At 50.2% G+C, this 27,693-nt stretch overlaps 3 protein-coding genes across 3 annotated transcripts; 2 read left to right on the top strand and 1 right to left on the bottom strand.

The window, feature by feature from the left end:
• Positions 1–9,348: 9,348 nt before the first annotated feature.
• Positions 9,349–10,287, top strand: LOC309683840 (olfactory receptor 10AG1-like; the record flags this gene model as incomplete). Its single annotated transcript, XM_082499838.1, has 1 exon — positions 9,349–10,287. One exon carries the CDS (start codon positions 9,349–9,351, stop codon positions 10,285–10,287), a length of 939 nt encoding a protein of 312 aa, XP_082355964.1.
• A 7,003-nt stretch (positions 10,288–17,290) lies between these two features.
• On the bottom strand, positions 17,291–26,727 carry LOC309683935 (olfactory receptor 5D18-like; the record flags this gene model as incomplete). Its single annotated transcript, XM_082499911.1, has 4 exons — positions 17,291–17,410; positions 18,210–19,143; positions 26,135–26,195; positions 26,715–26,727. 4 exons carry the CDS (start codon positions 26,725–26,727, stop codon positions 17,291–17,293), a joined length of 1,128 nt encoding a protein of 375 aa, XP_082356037.1.
• On the top strand, positions 26,726–27,682 carry LOC309683936 (olfactory receptor 14A16-like; the record flags this gene model as incomplete). The annotated part of the gene is made up of 1 exon (XM_082499912.1): positions 26,726–27,682. One exon carries the CDS (start codon positions 26,726–26,728, stop codon positions 27,680–27,682), a length of 957 nt encoding a protein of 318 aa, XP_082356038.1.
• Between the last annotated feature and the right edge of the window lie 11 nt (positions 27,683–27,693).

A 27,693-nucleotide genomic window follows, 5' to 3' on the forward strand; every position in this document is an offset into this window, starting at 1 on the left:
CAACAGACCACAACACAATATTGTGCCCGGTCCCCATGGTCCTGCCGTATGAAGATAATAACTATAATCGATCACTCCTGACAACATAACATGGTTACATGGACCATCTTTTAACAATTAACAGTCCCAATTTATATGATGGGACACCACTGAGTTATTGGGGACGGGATCGGGAGTACAGAATAGCATAGATGCTGAGGTCCTAGTGAACAGACTAACTGCTACTACCGATGACCTGACCAAATTGGAACATCCACTACAGTCATCTTTATCAGCCTTGGGAGCAAGTCAATGGCTCCGATCAGATATTTATCACAAAGTCATAAGATTATTGCCTTCATCCTCACAATACGCAATGCTTCGGTGTACACTATATATACAATCACTGCATTAGGACTAAATCACAATGGAACTGTACTCTGTCCCTTAGAGCACAGAGTGTGGGCCCATCAAAAGGAGGAAAGTGGCAAACAGTTGATGTCAACACATGCATTGTGAGAGAGCAACAAGGTTTCATTTGCAAAAGTACCATTCTTGAAACTGAAGACATCTGTTAAGATACAGAACAAAACATCTGCCACCTTGAAATCCACCCAAATGAGATTCCCAAAACTGTCGTCATAGACATTGGAAAAGGACATGCCTGCGTGCAAACATTGTGTGAACCTTTATTGATAGATGATCTTGCTTCCAACATAACCAATCAGCTCAACTTATGTGTATGCAACCTGTTCCTAATTGTGGGTTGTGATTTTATTTTCTCTGTACCAATAACTATTTATGATGATTTGTCTTTTGATTACATGATATATCACCAGCTACAGCCCACACCTATCACAATGAGTCTAAGTATAATCAAACAACTCCTTCACCACCCGGATTTAATCAACCTTCCACAGCGAACAAAAGAGACTAGATAAAAAACTATTATCATAGGCTACAGAGATGTTGAAGAAATACACTGAGTGTTAAAAAGTGTCAAAGGAGGACAAGAACACCACTGGTGGGAAGTCCTGTTTGGATGGTCTCCAAGGGCAACTGGAATACTAAACCCGGTGTTACAGCCTATCGTGATCTTACTGACTGCTGTTATATTATGCTTGCTGTTAAATATTGTCTTATACATTGCAGTTTGGAGGATGGCTAAACAAACTGCATTCCTGTGAAAATATCCCTGTGTATATAATGCCACTTAACCACATTTAACAAAATGCTGAGGAACTAACCAAACACAAAATCTCCCTCAAATTCTACTTAGACTGAGGCATTCCCTGTTTATAGGCATAGAGACAAGAGGCAACAAAACAGCAGCTCTACAGACCAGATAAATTAATGTTAGTCACAGGGCAGATTATGGTGGGGAACCCCCCTCCTCCCAGGCCACTTGGTACATGCCGTGATTTTCTCCCCACCTAAGCCACAAAATAACACACTGGACCAGAACAATACATAATGGTGTACCATGAAAGATAGAAAAGGTGGAACACAACAGACCAGAACACAATAGTGTGCCTGATCCCTACGGTCCTACACTTTGGAGATAATAAGTACAACCCATCACTACTCACAACATATGGGTCGTGACCACAAAGAAAGGGAATACCAGGACCCCAAGTCCTTGCAACTTCTGGGCTTCCGTACTTTCTGGTTGAAAGTACTGGAATATTGCATTGTCTGAGCTGGTCCGGACTGGAAAAGTATCTGACAAAAGTCAATTCTCCCAAATCCTACAAATAGTGATTCTAGCAAAGACCCTTTGAGCTCTTCTGGATCACAGTGGGCTGTGGCAAGTATCTCCTCTGAGTGGGGACACCGCTCAGGCTGACACCCCGAGGACTAGAAGGCCAGGGTGAGAGAATCCCTCTCGAGCCTCAACTACTTCCCCCTTAGGAACACCGATGCATTGTGAGTATTTATCCTAAACTCGGGAAAGGGAAATTGTGACTATAGGCTAGCCTCTCTCCCACCCACCCCTCCACCTATGTGTTTGTGATATACACATTAGCTTTGTGGATGTGGATATTCTGCTGTTTGTCCATGTACGCGTAGGAGTTAAAAGCAGTACCTATTGGTTCGTTAGAGCCATTATGAATTTATTATCATTATAGCTAATATGCTATTATGAAATTCCTGATTCCAGGAATCAAAGACCTCTGTCTGTGTGGAGGTGTATGTGCATGCGCACTTATATGCTTTCCTTATGTGCATATGTATTAACTTGAGACGTGTGCTCTTGCCCATATGTATATGTATTGATTTGGAATACTCTATAGGACGTTAGTGTGAATCTTGCCATCTTCGAATCTGTAGCTAAGTCGTTGTTCAATTATTTTGTTAAATCACTTTGCAAACCTCTAAATTGGTTAATGATTAAGTGCTGCTAAAATTCCACCTCTTGATCTACCTTAAATCACTAATAAATTTTTAATCACTGTAAATCATAACTATGTCAAATATTTCCCTCTGCTCTAACAAACCCATGGGGAGGCTTGCTCTGGAATGGCCCTCCGTGCAGCCAATTAATGCTCCAACACACTTTGGCATTTGCTGCTGACTTTAACTCCTGGACAGTTGTTCAATCTCCTCTCAGTATCTGAGGTTCATGGGCTCAGCACCAAATACACCATGGGGCTCGTTAAAGTGCAGAAAGCCCAAATGAGCATCATCTCTTCCGTGATTTTCTGCAGGGCTTCCAGGCTTGTACAGCTAATTGGAGAGGTCTCAGGAGTCTACTTACAGTGGAAGATTTCAATGTGAACTTAAAAAATGTGGTTTTAATTTTGAAGCATTTTTTATTTTATATTTTCAGATTACAGAAGTGCTGGCAGCTTTCTCCAACTGATACTGAAGCAGAGGGTCTCCTGAGGATGTCTGCAGAGGCAGCAACAGCTGTCCCCTCGAGGTCCCCCACTGTCGGTACAACTTTCCTCCACACCTCCCCAACCCCACCACTTCTCTCGGGGGCCGCCTGGGACTTGCATTCTTTTCCTACATCACATTTCTGCACCGAACTCTGTAGATGAATGTTAACAGCTCCTTTGCACCAATTCCCGCGTGATTTACCCTGAGGCTTGGCTGTAAATAGACACAGGATCCTTATTAATTTTGAACAACCACAAGTAAAATAATGTTATCAATTAATAATTAATAAATTATATTAATTATTAATCACTCATAGTATAAATTAATTATGTTATTAAATTAATAAATTAATAAAAAGAAGCAACCCTCTTATCAACTGCATGGCAGGTCCAACACTCCAATAAGGTCCATCTTCCTCAAGCAATGACCATACATGACACATTTTAGACAAGAGCGCATAAAGTGGCAACTCCCTGGAGGACAAAGCAGTGAGAGGTGACTGAAGGAACAGTGTGGAAGGAGAGGACAAAAATCCTGATGATTGAGGGAAAGAAGATATGGCCAGAAAATACTGAAAATTTCATGAAATTAACCATTTTCACATGACTTGGGGAAAAATTGTGGGATTTAGTAGTATTAGTTAATCACTTCAGTGAATGACAAAGTGCTCACAGCTTTTTAAATGTTGACAAAATTTCTCAGGTTCTCAGGCAGAGCTCAGCATCCATTCTTGGCCAAATTCCCAGCCCAGAGACTTGTCACCAACTCATGTCTCTCGCGATCTCCCTGCCCATCTTCCTGTGGTCACATCTACCTGGCTGCCTCTGCCTCCTGATCCCATGCCCACCTCTAGCAAATGAAGTTGGGGTGCTGTGGGCATCATTTGACAGTCAAATGAAAAATCACTTGTCAATGTGGAAATCAATACTGAGTCACAACTGAGAAAGAAAAGAACCTGTGTTCCATCATGTGCTTGTTAACATCATCAGACTTTGCAAAACTCTTCCTCAAAGACAGACTCTCCTAAAAATCCCTCTGCAACCGTACAGAAATTGAGATGCAAGAATAAACTCATTACAGTTGCTGCACACTAACAAGCTCCCAGGGGAAAGTCACAGGGAGTGGAGGGCCATGGCAGGAATAAAGAGCCTTGGAGGTTTAGCAGGGTCTGCTGAGGCTGTGGGTGATGAAGCTGTTTCAGGGAATTGAAGCGGGCTTCCCTGGGGGCTGATTGGAGCACAAACTCAGAGGCAGCGATTTCGGGATGACAAAGAAAGGAGGCAGAGATGTCATGTAGCCCCTTGGATGTGCCCTGTCAAGACGAGGGGCCCAGTGCTGATCCCCAACCCATTGAAATGGTGATGCTTTTGGTCCTGACCAGCTGAGATATCCCTTTGGTCACCATGAGGGCAGAAGCACGCAGAGTGCCTACACCCCTTTGCCTCTCAGACCTGGCACTGCCCAGCTCACCCCAAACCTTTGCCTCTACCCTGACCCGAACACCAAACCCGGAGCTCTCATCTTTAGCCCTTCCCTGAACACTAATGCCAAAGATGAAACCCTCACCAGGTGCCTCAAGCCTAAACCATAACCCAACTCCCTCATCCTGTCCCTCAACCTCCCTTCCTCTTCAACCCCTCTCCTAAGCCTCACTCATGTTTCCCAGGAGGTAGAAGGAGGAGAGGGATTGTGAGGTTTTGGAGGGAAAGGCCAGGGAGATGAGATGAGAGGTTAGGGGCAGGCAAGAGGAAGATGAAGGCAAAAGTGTCCTTTCTGGAGAGTAGGTTGGGATGTCATTTCTGCTGGAGGAAGCTGGTTGCTGAGAAGCAGCATTGTGAGGTGCTCAAGAAGAGTGATGGTTTCATCAGAGAGAAGGGAGTGGAGGGAACTTCAAAGGAGAGGTGTGTGAGAGGGACAGCACTTGGTTGCTGTCTGTGAGGTCCCTACTCATGCCAATGCTAGCCTTAACCCTGGCCCTCACCTCCAGCCCTAACCCACCCCCTAACCCACAAAGTTGACCAGTACTCCCATCAATTACAAGAAGACCTAAGACAAATCCCAAACCCTCACCCTGAGCCTCACCCTGATCCCCAACCCTAAAAGGGAAGCTCTTACCCCTCGCCCTACCCTGAGCACAAAGTAGAAATTCTCAGCAGAATTTCTGTTTTGCCTGAACGCAAACTGCTAACAGAAACCCCAACCCCCTAAGCCCCAGCACCCTCCCTCCAAACCCCTAACCTTCCACCTGTCCTCTCACCCTCACTCGGAGCTGTTTTTCCCTGGGAGGAAGAGTGAATGCAGAGACTGTGATGCCCCGGAGTAGTCACATGGTGCTGGAAGGTGAATGTGAGATGAGATGTCAGATCAGCTTGTAGGTGACAGGGTGGGTGATGGTGAGGAAGTTCCACTTATGTCAGTTGTGCATCACAATCTCACAGGTGCGTAACAGACAGGTATCTGTGAAGGTGACTATGAAGCCAGTTCTGTCTGAGAAACTCGCAGGCCAGAAAAAAGAAAATGGTTTGGATGAAGATTGTGAGGTCCCATCTGTCTGTGCAGGTGATAGGCAAGAGAAGTCTCATGGCTGGGTGAAGCACTGTGATGAGCTTGGGCCCAGGCACAGTCACCAGGAAGGCCCACCAGGAAGGCACGGTGTGGAGACTAAACAACTTTCTTTGGGCTTTTTGCACTCAAACACTTCAGGAAATGTCCATAGAGTTCCATCCAGTGATAGTGGTGGGAAAGGACTCCCCTGTCATCAGGAATCTTTGGCCAGACGACCTCCAACACTTCTACTTGCTCTTCATGGAGTCAGAGCTTAGGCTTCCTCCTCCTCTTATTATCTCGGACTTTGCTAGGAAACTATCTCAGCTCTGCTGCACAGAATGCCCTTCTTGGACAGTGAAGAGCCCAGCCTGAACTGGTGGCCGTCTAGAGCCCCAATGCCCACCTGGGAGAAGGAGTTAACATCAAGAGAAAGAAGCGATTCACCACGGCCCACAGTAAGGTCACCTACCTAGTGGATGAATGGAAAGTGGAGGATGTAGTTGTTGTGGATTGTAATAAGCCCTTTGATAGCTTCCCTCACAGCATCCTTCTGGACAACTTGTCCAGGTACACGGTGTGCTGCGTGAAGAACTGGCTGAATGGCAGGGTTGAACCCATTCGTAGAGTTTCAGAGGTAGAAATCAAGGACTGCATGAACCTCACTCAAGGGCAGGAGATGCTCTCCCCTGGGAGCTCTCCCCTATATAGCCACGCAAGGCTGCCTTGGTCAGACACACTCATCCGTTTGGGGGGCCCTGGGGCCACAGTAATCTGTCCAAACATAGATATGTGCAGTGCCCTGAAAGGACTACATGAAAGGGCTACAAAGATGATTAGGGGATTAGAACATCTCTCCTACGAGGAAAGGCTGAGGGACTTGGGTCTTTTTAGTCTAGAGAAAAGAAGATTGAGGGGGGATCTTATTAATTCTTATAAATACTTAAAGTGAGAGTGTTGGGGGATGGGACCAGTCTCTTTCCAGCGGTGCCCAGTGATAGGACAAGAGGGAATGGGCACAAACTTGAACATAGGAAATTCCATCTTAAAATGAGGAGGAACTTCTTTTCTTTGAGGGTGGCAGAGCACTGGAAGAGGCTGCCCAGAGAGGTGGTGGAGTCTCCTACCCTGGAGACATTCAAAACCTGCCTGGACACTGTCTTGTGCAACTGCTGTAGGTGACCCTGCTCTGGGGTGGCGGGGGTGGACTAGATGATTTCCAGAGGTCCCTTCCAACCCTGACCATTCTGTGGTTCTGTGATTCTGTGACACAGGCTTTATTACCTTCCCATGAACCTCCAACCCGAGCTTTCTCTCTGCACCCTCTTTGGAGGTGAACCTGAGTTCCAACAGCATGAGCAACTGGAGTTTGACCTCTCAAGACCATCTCACCTTAGAGCTAATGCAGGGCACAGCCAAAATGGAGGCCCTGGGAGGAGGTGTTGCAGAGCAGCCTTTTCCATTTCTGCAAACTAAAGTTAAATACAGATTCATTTTTTTTCTTTACTGCTCCTTTCTTGCCTTCTGCCTCTCCACCCATCCCCTTACAAGGTTAGCAGTTTTCCTTTGAGCAGCTAAATCTCATTTCTCAATTTCTCTGTTTTCAGAAGTCACATTCTAGAAGTTGCTCAGACCCTTATAATCATTTTTCTGACAGTCTTTCTCAAGTTGGTAATGATGCTGTGGGTGTCTGTGGAGGAGCACTGGTCACACCAGCATTGCTCTCTTCTCTCCTGGGGTTCTTCACTGACTTATAACCAGGTGGGAACAGGAGTGGCAGAGAAGAGTCCGGGGAACCCCATCCAGGTGTTTTCCAGGGAAATGACAGAAAGGAAGAGAGGACCGCACCGTCTCCCTCAGCATCATGGAGTGAGGAGCGTGTCCCTGCATTGTGGCTCCTGACAATGGTAACTCCCTTTTGTCACGCTTTGAAGTGCTGAGAGCCCGTGGCAGCACAGCCACTGCCACGGCAGCTGCAGGCATCTGTGGGGCTCGGCTGGGCTCAGAGGAGCAGGTTTGGTTCAGCTTGGAGAAACGCTGCTGCTGAGACAGTCCCCGGGTAAAGAGTCCTCCAGCAGTTTCCCACGCCAAAGCCAGTCCAATCCATGCACTGTGCGTGATCCTGTGAAGCGCTGAGAAAGAAGATGCTGTAGGGTTGGGTGGGGGAGGGGAGTGAAAGGAGCAGACAATGCTGATTATGGAAAAGCTGCCTATAGGCGTCTGCTTTCTGTTAAAAACTTGTGTACACTAAATGCAATATCTGACAGTATTTCAGGAAATAAGAAGTATTTAATGCTCCTGTGCATTGGCGTTCATAAGTTGTGAGATTAGGAAAGAGATCGTGGTCACTTTTCCCTCACATAAACCCTGATTTTCTCTTGGAGATTTCAAAGGGCAGCTCTAAGAGAACTCCATGGATAAAACTCACCAAAATAGGCAGGAACAGTAGGAAGAGAATATTAAAAACAAAAGAAAAAAAAATCATGCTCTTAAGACTTGGTGTCTGTGAATTCAAGCGACCTCTTGGACCAAACATGGTGTGTTTTTCACTTGGCTAATGGGAATGCTTTTATGACATGTTTTCTAACCAGCTCTTCTCATTATCGATACATCAGAGTTTAAGACAACTTCTGGAAGGCAGTCAGCGAGAGCTGCAGAGACGCAGCCAGCACCCTCAGTGCTGGAAGAGAACATGCCTTCTCCACATCAAATCAAAACTTTTAGAAACCCTTTGTTTGAGTCTGTTATTCACAAGAAGCAACCTGCTACTGCAGAGCTGCTTGTTAATGGCTCACGTTCTTCTGGTGTGATCCACGAGAAGTCCTTGTGCTGTGGGAAATGCAGAGGGGAAGGCTCAGTTTCCCAGTCAATGAGAGCATCGCTCAGCTCTGCAAGGGCTTACAGGGGCCTGGGAAACATCTCTGCCTTGGCATCAGAGCGACCGAGCCCTCGGTAAACTGCCATAAATCCATGCGACAGAGCAGCAAGGTCAGGAACAGGGAACTGCACAGAGCTCCTTCAGAAGTCATAAAAGCCTGACCTTTTCAGGAAAACCACATACCTTGGGAGATCACCCTCTAATCTCCACTCTTCTGCCTTTGATCACCTTTGTTTTGGGATGCATTGAAAGCTCTTTGAGACAGTGTTGCACAGTGGCTCCTTTTAGCACCCTGAGGGATTGGGATAGATGCACAAATAGCACCTTTTCTGCCGTGTTGAAATGCCCCATCAATGTTTCTGATTCATGGACAGAGAGAAGTTTGTTTTCTTTCTGATAGAGTTCACCTGTCAGCCATGTAGAAGTGAAAAATTTGGATCCAAAGCATGTCTCCCTGCTCACCGTGTGTGGACAGAGCTTCAGGAGATGAGTTCTTATGTCTCAGAAGAGCTGAGGTAAATCTCTCTCACTACAATCTAAGAGTGAAATCTGGTGTTGCCTTACCCTTGCCTTGCCCTTCCCTTGCCTTGCCCTTCCCTTGCCTTGCCCTTCCCTTCCCTTTCCCTTGCCTTCCCTTGCCTTGCCTTGCCTTGCCTTGCCTTGCCTTGCCTTGCCTTGCCTTGCCTTGCCTTGCCTTCCCTTCCCTTCCCTTCCCTTCCCTTCCCTTCCCTTCCCTTCCCTTCCCTCATCTACCAACAGACAACGCTTTTTAGAACATCTCCTCTCAAGAAGGAAAGACACATTTTTCCGGTCCATACTGCCAAACTCCATGATTTGGACTGAACATCCCTGTTCTGTTTTCCTCTTAGAAGCCCTTTCTCAACAAGCACCTGGTGGTAGACTCCCGTACGGCCATGCAGATCTTGTTGGGGCTTTGCTAACACTGCAGTCACACCTGCGCTGGTGTCTGCAGTCTTTCGCTGTGCTTGAGGGGTGTGGGATGGTGGATGGGCCACTGCCACTGTCCAGTGAGCGTGGTGTTTGCATTTCTCTGTAGACAGAAAATGCCCCAAAGAAAAGGCTTGGAGAATCACACAGCCGGATCTGGATTTCTTCTTTTGGGATTTTCAGACCAGGCCAACCTGCAAGACTTGTGCTTCACAGTCTTCCTGATCATCTACCTAATGGTCGTCGTAGGGAATGGCCTCATGGTGCTCATCACTTTGGTAGACCCAAACCTCCACAGCCCCATGTATTTCTTCCTGAGGAACTTATCCTTCCTGGAAATCTGCTATATCTCCATCACGCTGCCAAAAATGCTGCTGGCTTTCCTGACGGGAGACGGCAGGATCTCCTTCCTTGGCTGTGCTGCCCAACTGCATTTCCTGGTTTTGCTGGGAAGCACCGAAAGCCTTCTCCTGGCTGCCATGGCCTACGACCGCTATGTAGCCATCTGTGGCCCCCTGCACTATGGCCTCATCATGAATGGGAGGCTCTGTGTCACACTGGTAGTGGGGTCATGGCTGGCTGTCATACCAGTACAGGCAGGGCAGACGTACCAGGTGTTCACTTTGCCCTTCTGTGCCTCCCATGCCCTTCATCACTTCTTCTGTGACGTGCCCCCTCTCTTGCAACTCGCCTGTGCAGACACTTTCTGGAACCGAGTGATGCTGCACACCATCATCCTGCTCTTTGCAGTCCTTCCCTTTTCCTTGAGAGTTGTTTCCTACACACAAATTGTCAGGGCAATCCTGAGAATGTCCTCAGTTCTGGGCAGACGCAAAGCCTTTTCCACCTGCTCCTCACACCTCGGGGTAGTGACTCTCTTCTATGGCTCCGCGATGGTTGTGTACTTCAAAGGACAGTCAAGAGACCCTGCAGACACTGACAAATACCTTGCCCTGTTTTACACAGCTGTGACCCCCGTGCTTAACCCTGTCATCTATAGCCTGAGGAATAAGGAAGTGAGTATTGCCCTGAAGAGACTCCTATGGAGAAAGTGATACTGCAGAGTTTGTGAAATAAGCCGAAACAGTACCAAAACTCCCCACAAGGTGTTTGGTTGTGTGAACACAGGTGTCCCATATTAGCTTAGAGAAAACTGGTGTCCTGCCTGGCTATGATCCTCCTCAGGAAGGGGATAGGTCTCCTGGGACATTCCTGCCATCTCGGATAGCTCCACCTCGATATCTTCCTACTCCAGAACATCCTCAGTTCCCCTGGAGAGTTGACTGCAAATCGCTTGTTCCGGCTGTGTCGGCCCAAGCTGCCAGTACCTTGAAAGGAAAATAGTCAAAGCAGTCAAGAGGGATGAGAGGGTGACACATCCCATGAGAAGATGACCAACCTCAGTTTGAGAAATCGTTTGCTAGACCCCATTGAGTATCCGGAGTGTCCTTGGATGGAATCACCGTAGGAAAATTAAAGATCTGAAAGTCATCTTGCCCTTCCTCCATGGCGTGTCTAGGAAAGGACCAAAGGCAAAGGAAAGGAAGGGATCAAGGTGGGTTGGGGAGCAACAAACATGGGAAACAGAGGGAAAAGGGGTTAAAAAGAGCTGGTCACATGTAAACCGTTGGCTGGTCATACACTTGTCTGGCCGTGCCTGCGACTGATCTCTCCAGCCTGTCCTGTTTCCTTACTAAAGTTCATCTCCAGCAAGTTTCTGGGGTGAGGGGGCTCTCTGCTCTTTGTGCAGACAAAGTGTGTAACACGCTGATGTTCTAGCTCTTGCTGAACAGCATCAGCGCCTTCTCAGGGAATAGACTGGGGAGGGCGCAATGGGTTGGGAGGGGACACAACCAGGCAGATGAGCCCAACTAACCAACGAGATAATCCCTACCATATGACATCATACTCAGTAATAAAAGGGAAAAGAGGGAGCTTTCCGGAAATAGCCACCTTTGTCTTGGGTACTGGCTGCGCATCCCACTACCCATGGGAGGTAGGGAGTGATTGCTGTTGCATCACTTGCTCTGTTTTCTTTTCTTTCTCTCTTCTTCCACTTATCCTTCACTTATGAAACATCTTTAAAAATCTCAAACCCAACTTTTCTTGCTTGTATACTTCGTTTCTTCCTGCCCCATCCCACTGGGGGCACAAGGGGTGGGGGGAAGGAGTGAGCAGCTCTGTGGTGCTTCACTTTCCACTGTGGTTAACCCACAACAGCAGAGCAGCCAGCGAGTAGAAAAAGAGTCCTGGGAGGCAGTTATTTTAGACACCCTAAGTCTGGACTGAACACTGGAGAGCCAAGACTTATAAACTGCTCAAGGTCCAGGAAAGACCCCTCTGCTGCCTCTCCATGGAGGTGTGACCACTTCACTAATGCTCTCTCAGCCCAATCACTCAACTGGTGCTTTACCCATGAGGTTGTCTACTCATCCAGACTCTAGCGTCCTAACTTGAATACAAGAATATTGAGGGACACGATGTCAAAAGTCTTCCTATGCTGAGGCCAATGACATCCACTTTACTCCTTTTATTCACAAATACAGGTGGTTTACCATGAAGGCAATCAGCCTGATGAGGCATGATTTCCCCTGACTATACAAGCACACTGACCATTCTTGGGCACCTTCTTCTCCCTTATGTGACTAGAAATGTCACCCACAGAGGACTCATTCAATGGCACACTCTCATAAAAGCCCATGGTTCCATGGATTGCACGTCTGTGCTTTTTCAAAGATGGGTGCAATGTGGCCTTTTCTCCACTCACCAGGGACCTCCCCCATCACCATGGCTTTCCAAAAGTGACAGACAATGGCCTCGCAGTGAAAGCAGCAGCTGTCAACACACTGCTGTCAACTGCATGGGCTCAGTTCATGAAGTAATCCCTGACCCCACCCTCATCCACTGCTGGTTGTAATTCTCCTCTGGAGATGTGACCCTACACACAAAGGCCTGGAACATGTTGTTGAAGAGTCGGGAGAAGGAGGCCTTGAGTTCCTCAGACCTATCTGGATCTGCTGTTAGTAGGTTCTCCACCCAGCTGAGCAGCTGGCCCTACACTGTCCTTGTTAATTCTTTCCATGTTAAGGAAGTGGTAGCAGCTCACCATCTTACCCTTCCTGTCCCCTGCAAGGGTCAAGTCTGAGGAAGCTTTGGCTTTCCGAAAACATTGTCTGCTTCCCTGGAATGTGATTCCAAGTTCCTCCTTGACAGCCTGCCCTGCTTCCACCAGCTGGTCCCCAACAACTCTGTAGAGGCCTGCTGCATGGGCTGGACTCCTCACCATTCCGCAACAACACTTGGAGAGAAGGAGGGGAGAAGGGAAAGAGGGGAGGACGGAGGGAGGGAGGGAGGGAGGGAGAAAGAAAAGAAAGGAAGGACAGACAGGTCAGTTCTCACAGTGGAGGGGAGGTCTGCAGGGGTGTGCACTGGCATCTGCCTAAGACCTACTAAGACTGAATGACTACGCAATCACACGGCAGGTGAAATTCATTGTAGACAAGTGTCCCTGTGTGTGCACAGGGATCAGCCACCCTCACGTCAGTGGTACAGTGCTGAAGAACATGCTTTCCTGGCCTGAAAACACAACCGAATGATGGTGTGAACCCCAACCCTGCACTGCAGTGAGAAAGCACTGACTGTATCAGCAGCCACACACAACACCAACACTTCATGGGCCTTTCACATCCCCCTGTGTCTCCTGTAGAATAAATAGAATACAGTTGCTCAGAGGGCTTTTCACTCACACCTGCACTAGAAAATCCTCCTCAGGGGCAAGGCAGGGATGGATCCTGGAAAGTCTCTCCCAGGTCAACATTGCTGGTCCTGTGGCTTCAGCAAGAAAATTTGCAACAGGGCCATGATGATGGTGCTGCAAACACTGCCGTGAAAAATGGAAGCAGTTGGGTGTGTGGCTCTTTGGGGCTTGGCAGTGTCCCTGTGCGGAACACTGTCCATTAAAACAGGGAGCTCCATTTCCCTCTCCCCAGCTGTCCATGTAGCACTGAGGTTGGGCACAGCACAGCAGTTGCTGCTGGTACAAAGGCCTCCTAGGAAAGGGCAGAGCTCATTGCAGACCAAAGCAGAGGTGCATGTGGTGAGCTTTCCTGCAAGGGTGAGTGTCTGTCACAACATGGCCCATGACACAAGGATGTGAGGAGAAGCAGGAGATGAGATGGAAGGAGTGGGAGGTGGCAATAGGGAGAAGAAACCAAATTGCACAACTGGTCACAACTGCACAATTGGTCACAACTGCACAGCTTGGCTGTGGGTATGGGGAACAGCAGTTGACTCCCTGCATTGTCCAAATTTTGACCTAGCCAAATGGTGTTCCCTTCCAGTGTGGTTTTATTGAGAGGGAAGGAGGTGGAGAGGACAGACACAATTTGTATGGGAGAAGCATATGTTCACCCATGTGGCCACACACAGACCCATCGAGCAGCATGCCCAGCCCTACTGACAAGCCGGTAGGAGAAAAGCTCCTGAGGAGGGTGGATGGAACAGGCAGGTAAAGAGGGGGAGAGCTGGGCGTCCCAGAGCAGACAGGGAGAGACAGGGGTCTGGGAAGAGGCAGGAAGGGAAGGTCAGGGCTCTTGGAGAAGACAAAGAGAGTCACTGGTATGCTCCCATCTCTGACAACTCCAGTGACAGCAATCCCCGTGATGGCCATCCCCCTCCCATCCTGAATTCAAGATCTTGTGCTTTTATGCCACATAGGAGGTTTGGGAGAAATCCCAGCCTTTGGGCTCTTTGCCCTGCTGTGTGTCCTGCGCTCTGCTGGAGGCTTTAGTTCCCCAGGTCATGGCACGTGCCTTTTCTAGCCTCGCTTTCAGGTTCCCCCTCACCACTTTTAGCTTTTCATTTTTGTTTTCCTCATCTGCATTTCCTTTTCGTCGTTGTGCCTGCCCCTGCCCATCCAGTCAAATCCCACACGAGGGTTTGCTCGGCTTGCACTCACCTCTGAGGGAGATGATGTGCTCAGCACCTGTGAGGCGCTCATGCACGGGGAAACACCGCGCTGTCCCAGTGCCTTCCTCAGCACTGGAAAGAGGACTGTCAGATCCTGCCACTTCTCTGTTCCTCTGGGGATGGACCCAGCTAGATGAGAGGGTTGATGTGGGAGGAGGGCCTGCTGGACCACGTTGCCTGTGGTGGACTTCTGGAGGGAATATTTGAGATAGACCCACCAGCACTTTGGTACCATGTGTACGTGATCTCTTCCGCAGAAGGTCAGTGTCACGTGGCTGCAGCAAACAGGACATGGTGGCATTTAAAATCCCACGAGAGGTGTGCAAGATGGCCTGAGCCTGAGGCAGCTCCAGCACCCTTGGAGAGATGGGACCAAGCTTTTCAGGAACAGGCTGAGGTGGGTTGGCAGGGATGGGCTCTGGGCACAGCCAGGCTGGCAGGCCTGGACAGGGAGAGGGCAGGTCCCATCTGTGGGGTTTAACTGGGAAAAGTCACAGTAACTCCTGAGGAGCACACCTCTTGCACGCCTGTCTGAGCTCAGGCAGGTCTGGCACCAAGACAAGGGCTCCTGGGGCAGGGCAGAAGGAGCTGAGCTAGGAAAGTTTGATCTGATGACCCCCAGGTTCAAGCCCCAACTTCAGCAATGCGTTCCCCCTTGGCCTTTTGCAGAGCTGTCCTGTCTTCTTCCAGCCTTCCCTGGTCCTTGTCCGTCCACCCTCCCCAGGAACAGGGCAGAGCTTCCCCCAGGATGGGCACTGCTTGGATGATGCAGAGGGTAGCAAGAAGGGCTTCAGTAAGAGTGTTGGAAACCAGAGGGCGGCAAAAAGTTGTGGTGGCACTGCTGAGTGGGGCAGGGTGCCTGGTGACCGAGGGCATGTGGAGAGAGTGTCAGTGAGCTGAATGATCCTATGCGACTCTAACTCATACAGACATGAAGAGTTGCAGCCAAGGGTGCTGAGGGTGCTGGTCAAAGTCATTGTTTGTCTGCTTCTCTCATCCTGGGAAAGCCATGGAACTCAGGGAGGTTCCTGATGCTTGGCAGAAGGCAAACCTCCCACCCATCTTCATGAAGAGCCAAGAGGAAATTCAAGGAACTACAGTCTAGTCAGCCTGACCTACGTCCCCAGGAAGGTGATGGACCAAATATTCCTGGAAGCCATTCCCAAGACCTTGATGGTCAAGAAGGGGATTGGGAACTGCCAGCATTGCCTCAACAACGGCAAACTGTGTCTGACCAACCTGAATGCCTTTTACAACAACACGATGGGCCCTTGGGATGGGGGGTGAGGTGGATGCAGTAGCCCTTGACGGCTTGGTGAAAGGGGCTGCCTGGGTGGAATATGTTTATCCAAGACAAATGCCATGTTCCCCTTGCCACTGCACTGGGACAACACTATGCAACAGGCCCGGCTGGGGATGACCGCTGGAAGGCAGCTCTGCAAAGAGGGTGGGTGGACAGCAAGTGGGAGAGGAGGGAGCAGCGTGCCCTTAGGATTGGGAATGCCAACAGCATTCTGGGCTGCATTAGCAAATTCAGAGGCAGCAGGGAAAGGGCAGTGATGCTTTCCCTCTGGGAACCGCATCAGGACTGCTGTGTCCAGTGTGTGGGTTTCCCACTGCCCCACATGGCCTCCAACACCGCATGGACCAGGGTGCATTCAGGGCTGGAGAAATGTCACCCCCAAACAGTCCCCATGGCAGCCCTTTCTCCTTCTTCCCCAAGTAGTCCCCTCTTTGTTCCCCCCCACCAGTGCCTGCCCCTGCCCAACCCCAGCTGAATCCCACCTTGGTGTGTGCAGACAGCTCTGCTGCAGGGTGTGGCAGCATCTAGGCCAGGAGAGATTGCACAGGTCTGGCCATGCCCCCTGCAGGCACTGAGCCCAGCAGGAGGATGGAACTGGCCGTGCAGCAAAGGTCCCTCCCTGGGCCTGGGGTGTATGGCCAGAGGTGGAAGTGGTCAGGGTGCGGGGCTGGTTTGCTCCCCATTGCCCTGGGGCAGCTTCCCCAGGGTGTCCAGGGACTGTGGCACAGACCAGCTCATCTCTTGTCCACCTTTCACACCTTGCTTCCTTCTCCATGAAACCTGGCTCTGTACGGTGATCACTCTTCTGAGTCTCCATTCACTGCCCACCCCAGGGAACGTGCGCAATCCCCATCCTCTCCTCACCCCTCCAGACTCCTTTCCAGAGGAACGATAGATGCCATCAGCCCTGTCATACATGTGGCAGCCTAAAGAGCCAATGAGGAGCTCATGCAGCATCTCCGCAGCCCCTGCTCAGCAAGAAGGCAGCGTTTAAAACCAACATTTGTGTCTAATGGATCCCAGTTGTACTGCGAGTTTATCCCCGCAGTCACAGGTAGAAGAGGAGAAAAGACACATGTACTGGTGAAGGAGCTGAGGAGGAGTCAGCAGTGTGCCCTGGAGGCAAAGGCCATTGACATACGGGCTCCCATAGCACAGGCCACGGAAAAACTTGAGATCTGCGGAGAACCAGGGTGCAATGACCATCCCTGCCCTCGGTCCTGGATAAACTGGGTGGGGTGGGTTGGTCACGGCTGTCAGTGAAGCCTCACACAGCCGCTCCCTCACTGACTCACTCCTCACCCCAGTGGAATGGGGGCAGAGACTAGGAAGAGCAAAAGTCAGGAAAGTCATGGATGAAGATAAATATAGTTTAATACACAAAGGAAATAAAAAGAAGAAAGAAAAAAAAATAAATAAACAAGAAGATAATAAGAGTCAAACACCACCTTCCACAAGTACACGAATTCCCAGGCAGTCCCCAAGCAATGGCTACCAACCCAAAACCACCTCCCCTCCAATTTTATTGCTGAGCATGATGCTATATGGCATTGCATATCTGTTTGGTCTGCTGTCCTTGCTGTGTCTCCTCCCAACTTCTTGTAAACTCTCAACCTACTCACTGTAAGGGCAGTGTGAGAATGAGAGACAGTCTGGATGCTGTGCAGACACTGTTCAGCAAAAGCTAAAACAGGGGCGTGTTATCAACATGGTTTTGGTCCCCAATCCAAAACACAACACCTTACAGGCTGCTATGAAGAAAATGAGCTCCATCCCAGCCAGACCCCCTACACTGGGTCAAAGCTTTCCAGTGGGGAAGGAGGGCTGAGGTGGAAAGCCTGATCCTCCACAAATGGAGGAGATGGGGCAAGGGAGTAGGTGTCCCAGTGAAGAGAGAAGACCTTGAGCTGGAGCCAGAGGAGCACAGCTGGAGCAGGGACTTGCTCATTTCCCTGGGAAGAGGGGAGGGAAAGGTGGAGGGAGGGAGATGCAGGTGATGATCTTGTTTTAGCCCTCATAAAGAGGAAGTGCTTGTGTCAGTCCAGCCTCTCCACCTGCCTTTGCAGCAAGAGAAGCAAAGGCTTCTCACTCAGCTGCTGAGCTGCTGCATCCCCAGCTGGATCCTGAGGCATGCCTGCAGCAGGGCCTGGCCAGTGGAATGAGGAGACGTGCATGGTTGTACTCGACATGATCCACCCAATAGGAATGGCCCATTTTTCCTTGGCAGTGCAATGAAAGCAGACCTTCATTAGTGGCTGCCATGCAAGATTCATGCTCTTGAAATGTGCACCACTGGGGGAAGATAACTCTAACCCTGGGACCCCACAGCAAGAAAGATGCCCTCGTGATGGCCCTTAGAAAATGTTCACATATTAGGCCAAATATCTTTTCTTATCTCCATGAACAAAGAAATCTTTAACACTTTAACAGCTCCCAAATGTAAGCCTACCAAGGTGTTTATTATCAAGGGAAAAGCAAACCCAAGACATTTTCAACATTGCTATCTAAACAATAGTATTTCTCTAAAAGGACTTTGTTCTTTCTTCCCTCTGCCACTCCACAAGTAGCATGCACGTCTGAAGAACCAATTGGTGTCTAGAGCTTTCCTATTCAAAGGAACAAGAAGTGTCTTTTGCCTGTGCCACCAAGGAAGCTGTGGGTGCAGGCCAGAGCCATCCGGATTATTTTCCTGGTTGCCTCCCTGACCTCCCTGTTCCGCAGGCTGTAGATGAGGGGATTGACCAGGGGTGTGAGGGCAGTGTAGAAAAAGGAGAACACTTTGTTGAGCTGCCTCAGAGGGCCTCTTCTAGGCACCATGTAGACTAGGATGAGGGTGCCATAGAAAAGAGTGACAATGGTGAGGTGAGAGGAGCAGGTGGAAAAGGCCTTCTGCCTGTCCATGCTGGATGGGATCCTCAGGATGGTAGCTATGATGCACACGTAGGAGCCCAGTGTGAAAAGGAAGGGAAAGATTAAGTCCAGGAAGGCAAAGATGAGCCCAATGAATGTCAACACTCTGGTGTCATTGCAGGCAAGCTCCAGCAATGGAGTAAACTCACAGAAGAAGTGGTCAATCGTCTTGGGGCCACAAAACTGCAACTGGGAAAAGAAGACTGTGACTACCACCAGCAGCAGTGATCCCCATAGCCAAGAGGCAGCTGCCAGGTGTACAGAGACCTTCCAGGTCATGAGGCTTGCATAGAGCAAGGGCTGGCATACGGCCAAGTACCGATCATAGGCCATGGCCGCCAGCAGGTAACACTCAGTAGTGGCAAAGGAAGCAAAGAAGTAGAACTGAGCCAGGCAGCCGTGTGCAGAGATGCTGCTGTCCCCAGTCAGGAAGCTGGCCAGCAACCGAGGCAGGATGGTGGAGCTGTAGCAGGTCTCCAAGGAGGACAGATTGCCCAGGAAGAAGTACATGGGGGTGTGCAGCTGCCGGTCTGCTACCACCAGCACAACGATGAGGATGTTCCCAAATACGGTGACTGAGTAGATCATAAGCAAGAGGAGAAAGAGCAGGTTCTGGAGCGTGGGGACATCACTTATTCCCAGCAGCACAAAATTGGTGGATGATGTCCCGTTGTCCCTTTCCCCTTTGGCCATGCAACTTTCCTTATCTTTCAGTTCCTCCAAAGAGGACCTATGAGAAAGAAACACATTTCAGTGTTTGCCTTCAATATGTTTTTGTGTAGGGCGTTATTCTCTTCACATGAGTTTGTGTTTCATCCCTTGTGAAAGTAGAAAAACAAATGTTCTTCCTGATAGGTAAAGAATGCTCAACCCAGCAGACCCTCTGCAGATTCTAGAGGCCATCTGCCCAATGGAAGTTCTTCTTTCTCACTGTGCAATAAATCTATGATATGCATTTGCTCACACAGAAACACATAACTTTCATACGCCTGTGGAAGATGTGCTATAGGTGTTGAGGATCAACATCCTTCTTCTCTCAGGAAAGACAAAGTGTGCCAGAGAAAATAAACCCTGCTCTCCAAAAAAGCCCAGTGTGTGAAGCATCATGGCAGACACCACCCTTCCGCCAAAGCAAGGGATGGGCACATTGCAGGTGAGTGGCCACAGCTCTCGGAAACACTCCCATGAGGAGGAAAGGATTCCCACCCCACTCCTTCCCCACCACCCAACAGGCAAATCCCTCCTATTGAGAAAGCGCAAGTCAGGAGTTACTGCCTCAGATGACCAAAGCACTGTGCTGGGGGACTGCCAGAGAGCATGCTGAAAACCACATTGCGGGTCAAAATGTGGCATAAAAAGTGACAAGGAAGGGATCAAAAAAACCCCAAAATAGGGAAGGGGTTACTGGGAGTGAGCCAAGGCACATGGGAGAGGTTGTGCAGGGAGGAAGGATGGGAGGGCAAAAGGAGCCAAGTCCAGGCTCTCCTCAGTGGTTCCAAGAAGAAAGAACACATTGAAATACAGGAAATTGGAATTTAAAGATAGCGTGGTGAAATACTGGAAGAGCTGCCCAGAGAGGCTGCAGAGGTTTCATCCCTGTGGCTATTAAAAACTTGACTGGGCATGGTCCTGAGCCACCTGCCTCAGCTGACTCTGCTTTTAGGAAGCGGGGGCTGAACAGGCTGATATGCTGGGGTGGCTTCCAAGCCCAGCCGCTCTGTGACTCTGTGACTGGGAGCTGCTGGGCAGAACCTGTTGCTTCACATTTTTCCCTCATGAGCAGTGGTTCCTGAGGGGTTTGAGGATGCCTGCCTGCAGATCCCAGCCCAGCAGCAGGACTTCGGCATGGCCAGCTGTGCTTGAGGGGCTGCCTGGGCAAGCAGGACATTAAGCGGGGTGTCCGCAGGGTGCTGGGGCTGAGGTGGGATACGATCAGGGTCAGGGGCGTTGGCAATGCCAGGACATGCCTCAGCGCATGATTGGAGAAAGCTCATGCCCAACAACCACAGCTCTGTGCAACAGCAGTGCCCTCCAAGGGCCTCACACCCACCTCTTGGGCTGGAATGCACTTGTTCCAGCGGTGATAATCAAAGGAACTGTGCCGAGAGTTTGCCAAAAACTATTCAGAATGCCTGATACCCCCAGCCCTCTCCACTGCAGGGGAGTGACAAAGCTGAGGGCTGGAAAAAAACCCCAACAACTACATGGTCATAATCCTAATTCTGAGAGTGAGAAAACATATAAAACCCAGCAATAACAACAAAAAAATAACCAAATCTTGAGACAATTGAAGTAGCCCTGTGAGGGATGAAGTGAAGGGCACAGGCAATGTGGCCCCACACAACCTGCCCAAATGCTCTCCTGCCTTCCCAGCTAAGGAGGGAAAGTGTCCCGGGGCTGTTCCTTAGGATGTCACTGTGCAGTGCCAGGGGCCCGGGGGTGTCTGGGGGAAGGTGGAAGCTGGGGTGGGAAGACATGCAGGAAAGGATGGGGCTGAAACTCTTATCTCGATGCTCTCATTTCTTCTCTTCAAAGACCCAGCAGCCTGACTAATAACACTCAGACCTAAACAGCCCCCCGCACACCCATCACAAACCTGCAGTCCTCATCATGAAGCACTGACATCAGCTCTGATGGATCGTGGCAATGAAGTCCAAGTTCAGCGTCTTACCTTCTGCCTCTTCCCTACCATGACCTTCACTTCTTGGACCTCACCACAAGCCCTGAACCAGGGCTCATTCCTTACTCTGCCCTTGCCCTCTTCTCCCAGCAGCTGCTAAGGTCAGTCTCCAGCAGCACCTGAAGGCTCCCTCAAGTCTCAAGTCTCAAGCCCGGGTTTATAGCAGAAAGGAGACTCTAAAGGTTCCCGCTGTAACGTGTCCCCCCTGAGGATTTGCAGAGAGTAGAACCAGTATAATTGTGTTCCTGGTGGGATGGAAGCTCTGAGGTGGTGGAGACTGTGTCAACAGCCCCAGGCACTGCTGACCCCCATGAAACACGATGTAAACTGAGGCAGGGAAACTGAACCAGGAGCTGCTCTGAATTTGGTGAGCAGAACAAGAAAATGCCCAGAAATTGCATTCACCTCAGTTCCCTTCAGATGACTGCATCAACTCACACAGCATGAGAAAGCCTCAGACCTTCTGAGGCAGAGGGACCTGCCTTGTTGGCAGATGAAGGCAGCAGAGCGGTGGGTATGTCCTTCCAGACAGGTGTCCTCTCTCCTGCACAGGAGGTGCACAGGGGCCTCCCTTGCTCCTTTGCTAGCCAAGGGGAGCAAGTGGGCATGGCTCCTTCCAGTCCTGGTGGGCTTCCACTTTGGGAGAACCCTCTCCTGTTCCTCTGCCCTGGCTGGGAAGGCAGGAGAGGGAGGCCCAAAGGACACAGATGTTTGTGCTGTTGCTCCCATGGACATGAGATATTGAATCACAGTTTATCTTGGGAGCCTCACACTGAAAGGAAGGTGCTGGGGGTCCCAGTCCAAGCTGGGCACATTCACTCCTCATCCAGTTGGTGGTGGTCCAGGAAGAGGGGGAACTCCTTTGCCAGCACAGTTTATGGCCTTTCTTTGGACATTCAATGATTTTGGTACATTTCTCTCTCCATGCAGAGACTGCACATACCCAAAGGCATCAGACGCAGCCCCAGGAGCCCATGCCCAGGCTATCCCATCCCATTTCTATTTGTTGACTCCCACCTGTATGGTGTTTGCCCTCCAGCTGGAGCCCACCCTTCCCATCTATTCCATCTGCCAGAGGAGCCCTCAGTGGGCTCCCTCAGCTCACTGCTTTGGAACCTTCACTGCACAGGCTGCACTCAGGCAATGGTGCATGGTGGCAATGGAGACAGCTTCTTTCCTGCTCCTGCCTCCCACCTGGCTGTCTCCTCTGCAGGAAAGCTCATCTGAAGAGCTGTGGGCCTGAGAACCTGCCATCTGCTCCCACTGAGCCAACCAGGTTCTTTGCCAGGAACGCTCTGACCACATGATGTATGGGAAGGAAGAGAAGTTTTATTCGATCACAGCTGTTAATTGAGCTTAAGGTACTCATTTAAGGTGCCAGGTACAGTCTTAGAATGTAAGAAGAGTCATTGGTTTGCTGTATCAAAACATATGATGTTCTTTGAAATGTTAGAAATACGTAGAAACATGTTATATGTATTTTGATACTCCTTGAAATGTTATAGCAAATAATAAATATATACTCTTGTGTATAAATATACACATATATAAAGAATATACTTGTCAGTGTTATATTCTTTGATCTGTTACCGGTCTCTAAATATTCACTGTCATTACCCCAGACATCCCCCACTGCCAGGGGTGAATACATGCACTGAGGTCAGCTCTGACCTGTCACACTCTTACAACTTCTTAAAGAGAGGTTCAGCCTTTACGTAGCCAATCGTTGGGCTAAGCCACACATACACCTCCTGGTTAATCTGTCAGGGGCCCAGGAGCTGCAAAGCCAGTAGCTCCCGCCTCACAAAACTGTTTGTGCTGTTAAAACATTCTCATGGTTTTGACACCTTGCTAGGCTAAGGGAATGACAGCCAAGGACGACACTGGTTTTCACAACTGTGACCTGCTCTTGGTCACCATAGTTGGCCCATCGGGCAGCTGTGCTATAAAGACCCATCTCCTGAGCTGTGTCCAAACACCATCCAGAAACCTCAACGATTGTCTGCACACTGTTGTGCTTCCTTTCTAGTGAACACCAGGTCATTACAGACCCCTTCAGAGGACACATAAGGACTGAGAAACTAAGGAAAATTATGCTCACACTTGGCACATAAGGCCATTTTGCAAGGTCATGAGCCCTCTGGTCTTCTTTTCTCTCACAACAACGTCACCCTTACCAGCCTCTCCCCTTACCCTCAGCCATAAGGGCTCACTCCATTTGTCGGTCCCATAGAGGAGCTCCACATATCTAAGCATATCTCCTTCGCACTGACAGCTCTCCCCTCCTGATCTTTCCGGCCTGTCTCTCATCATCATCCTCTGCCCATTCATCACAGCACCCCAGTCACGTGGGCTGTCCCAACACACCTCCGTTGTTATTCCCCTCAAGTGAATGAAGAGATGGCACGTGGGACTCCTCCTGCCTGTGCCCCAAGCTGAGGGCACCGGTGCATGTCTGGGCCGCGACACCAGGGCTGAGAGTGGACTTGCCATGGGGAAACCTGCTACCAAGCCTCCAAGACCTCATGTGTGCACAGTCTTTGCTCCATGGCAGAGACACGCTGGAGTGGATGGCCGATGGCAATATAACGAAGAAATCAGGTGCCCACACAAAGAGTGAACTGTGCTTTCCCCAAAACCAGAGAGAAACGGGGATGGGCTGTGCAGTCGGAGCAGAAGAGGAGCCTGCTGTCTGTGGTGTCTCTGCAGGCCTGAGGGGCTTTGGGGGAGCTGAAGCGGATGTCAGGAAGGAAGAGATGATGTTGAAAATGTCCTTGGGAGTGGACATGCTATGGTAAGGGAAACTGTGAAAATTATTGGCCTCATCCATGATTGTATCATCAAGGGGATGGTTAAATGATGGGGGAAACCCCATCAGGGTTTGAGAGGGAATGCACTTGAGTGGAGACCCTGGTGAGATGTGCTTTGTATTCATGCAGTTCTCTACATCTACTGGGTAGGGAACAGGCACATCTTCTGTCACTGCAGTGGTGGGCTTCAGTCAGTGGATGGAGTTCCTCTATAGGACCTGAGCCGTCCGTGTCAGCTGTGTGCACTTGTGCTGGAGAGCCCTGGCATCTCACATAGTACTGCAGGCCTGTATTTGGCCATGAAATTGAGATGCAATTGCCCTGAATTCAGTTACGTAAATAAAGAGATGCACATGAGACCATTGTCATTATACTCAAAGGGCATGGAGAAAATACAGCTGGTGGAGAACAGAAAGAGAGAGACTTCTCTCTCCCAATGGCACATGACTCCATCTGGTCAGCTGAAGACCTCTATAGGCTGTCCTGGACAAAAGCAATAGTTACAGGTTCAGTTTTTGTACGTGTGGGCATCTGCTGTCATTTCAGTTGGCCAAAAGAATTTCCTACCAGCCTCAACAAGATGTCCCCAGACGCTGCCCTGTCTCTATGAACTGCTCCATTAGAGCTTTCAGCTTCCAGCATCCATGTTGGTCCCTTCTGGCACTTCACATGTCACCAGGTGTGTGTGTCTGAACAGCTCGCTCCTGGCCTCCACCTCCAGTAATTACAATGGGAGATGAAAGAAGGAACTCCCCTGCAGGAGCCTATTTTGGGCACATCTGAGCTGAGGCAAGAGGAATCCCACCACCTGTGGGGTTGTGGCAGTCGTGGGAGGAGCTGAGTCCCCTTCCAGCCCCAGGACTACAAACCCAGAAGGAGGTGCCTTGACTGACGCAACTGCATCCCTTCCCTCAGCATGGTGAAGAAGATCCCTCCCTGGCACTGTCTGGGTGTCCTGTCTAATGATGAGACAAGGAAAGGTGATATTTAGAGCTAACTCTGTCTGTGAGAGGAGAAAGGAAACTGCTGGAAGTCAGAGTCTCTTCCTGGGTGAAGGAGGGGACATCAGTGATTGCTTCAGCCTCTTTCACAGGAGATTCCCCTGGAGCCCCAGGGACACCTCAAGGGAGCCCAGAGGGGGCACAGAAAGTGCCGCCTTGGGCTGGTCCTCTGCTGCTGAGCTGGGCCGGGCTCCCGGGACGGAGAGAGCTCACGGCAAGTGGGAGCGCTGCCGAGAGGCGGCTCTGCCCAGGAGCAGCTCCCCGGAAAAGCACAGCAGGGCTGAGGCACTGCCTGCAGGCGCTGAAGAGACACGAGAGAAGTGAGAGAGAGTTAAAGGCAGTGTGGAGTTGGAGGATGGTGAGAGTTCACTGGGGGAGAAATCTGCACAGCGCTGAACACAGTAAGTCTCTGGCTGCCGGTCAATGAAAATGAGCGTAGATAGGATCTGGCGGGGCGGCGCTCAGAGTATTTGAGTGCGGAGAAGGACGCGCTCCAGAGCAGGGCTTCCCTGCTGCACCATCAGAGGGACGGGCATGCCGGCCGCCTTCTCCCGGGGACGGCTGCAGGGCTGTGCGGGTGGGTGTGCAGCCAAGGGTGCTCAGCTCTGTCCTGCTGAGCAGGGTCCCTGTGCCCCAGGGGCTGTGTGCCAGGGCAGGGACCCTGCCACCTGCCAGGGGCAGCACTCAGCCTGTCCGGGGAGCTCTTCATGGCACTGCGGGGAGAAGCTGCGGGTGGAAGGAGCGATCCCCAGCAGGGCAGGACAGGGCAGGATCTTTCTGCTGTCAAGAGGGTGCTGCGTGGGGCAGGGCTGCTCACACCCCCAGATCACCCCCAGGGTGTTCCCGAGGGGACTTTTCAAGGGGAATATTTATGAGGGTAACCTGAAAGTGAAGGAGTCTGTGCTTTGACTTTTCTACTCTGGGTGGGCTGGGTGATGAAGGAGGAATTAAAATTCACCTTTCAGGTTTGGGTGGGGAACAGAGACTCTTCAGCTATTATGCTGAAAGATGCAAAAGTCTCAGGGAAGCAACACAAACACCAACTTCCCTCTGCCTCAGCTTACAGAGAGCTCCAGCATCGTCTCTGCAGGCTCTCCCTCACCTTGCATGCCTTTGCAGAGAACCCTGGTGATGCTCCTTCTTCCTTCTTTCCCCTCCTGTCTGTGCCACCCTTGGGCTTCCCCTCAACTTGCCGGGGAGTGGGGTTTCAGCTGCAGCTCAGACACCCACCCTGTGGGTCCTGCCATGCAGATCTGCACTCTGTAAGTGAATTCTCCACTATCCTCTGTTTCTTTGGGGAGATAACATGTGAGTGTGAACGTGCTCCAGGTCAAACCAAGTGTGAATGTGCTCCAGGTCAAACCAAGCACAAAGAAGCCAGGAACAAGGCTGAAGGGCAGACCAGCTCTCCTCACTCTGCCCTAAGCCACAGGCAATGCTTTTGCATCTCCCCAGAAACAGAGGTTCACTCAGACTGCAAGAAAAATGCTGACAGTTTCGGCTCCAAAATAATATTTCCCTGGTAATCTTATGATTATGAGTGGCTAAAATCTGCCCTACATTGTGAGTAGGAAATCTAAATCCCCACCTTGCTGCACTGCAGAGTAGGACCAAGTACTCTGGAGCGCACAGTGAAGCCTGAGCTCTTCGTGGCACACTCAAAGAGCAACCAAAGGAGCTCCAGAAATGGAGCTGAACAAAGGTGCTGCTAAGGAATAAGAAAACTGGAGCGTTTCTATGAGAAACATTGAGTTATATTGCAAAATGTTTGTCCTAACCTGTCAATAACTTCTCTTCCTTGGACACCTACCTGTGAAGCTCATGTCCAATAGCAGCTCCATCACCCAGTTCCTCCTGCTGGCATTCGCAGACACACGGGAGCTGCAGCTCTTGCACTTCTGGCTCTTCCTGGGCATCTACCTGGCTGCCCTCCTGGGCAACGGCCTCATCATCACTGCCATCGCCTGCGACCACCGCCTCCACACCCCCATGTACTTCTTCCTCCTCAACCTCTCTCTCCTCGACCTGGGCTCCATCTCTGTCACTCTCCCCAAAGCCATGGCCAATTCCCTCTGGGACACCAGGGCCATTATCTATGGGGGGTGTGCTGCTCAAATTTTTTGGTTTCTCTTTTTTATTGTAGCAGAGTATTTTCTTCTAACCATCATGGCCTATGACCGCTACGTGGCCATCTGCAAACCCCTGCACTATGGGACCCTGATGGACAGCAGAACTTGTGTCCACATGGCAGCAGCTGCCTGGGGCAGTGGCTTTCTCTATTCTCTAATGCACACAGGTAATACTTTTTCACTACCACTTTGCCATAGCAATGCTCTGGACCAGTTCTTCTGTGAAATCCCCCAGATCCTCAAGCTTTCCTGCTCAGACTCAAAACTCAGGGAAGCTGGGCTTCTGCTGGTCAGTGCTTTTCTTTTCTTTGGATGTTTTGTGTTCATTGTGGTGTCCTATGTGCAGATCTTCAGGGCCGTGCTGAGGATGCTCTCAGAGCAGGGACAGCACAAAGCCTTTTCCACGTGCCTCCCTCACCTGGCCGTGGTCTCCCTCTTCATCAGCACTTCATTTTTTGCTTACCTGAAGCCCCCCTCCATCTCCTCCCCTTCCCTGGATCTGGTGCTGGCAGTTCTGTACTCGGTGGTGCCTCCAGCAGTGAACCCCCTCATCTACAGCATGAGGAACAAAGAGATCAAGGATGCCCTGAGGAAGTGGATTAGACATTTTTTCAGCAGCCATGAACTGCGTACCTTCCTCTGCAAATGATTCCCAGTGTG

This window comes from Vanellus vanellus, assembly GCF_965231255.1.
Source record: "Vanellus vanellus genome assembly, contig: HAP1_SCAFFOLD_35, whole genome shotgun sequence".
Taxonomy (NCBI): Eukaryota; Metazoa; Chordata; class Aves; order Charadriiformes; family Charadriidae; genus Vanellus; species Vanellus vanellus.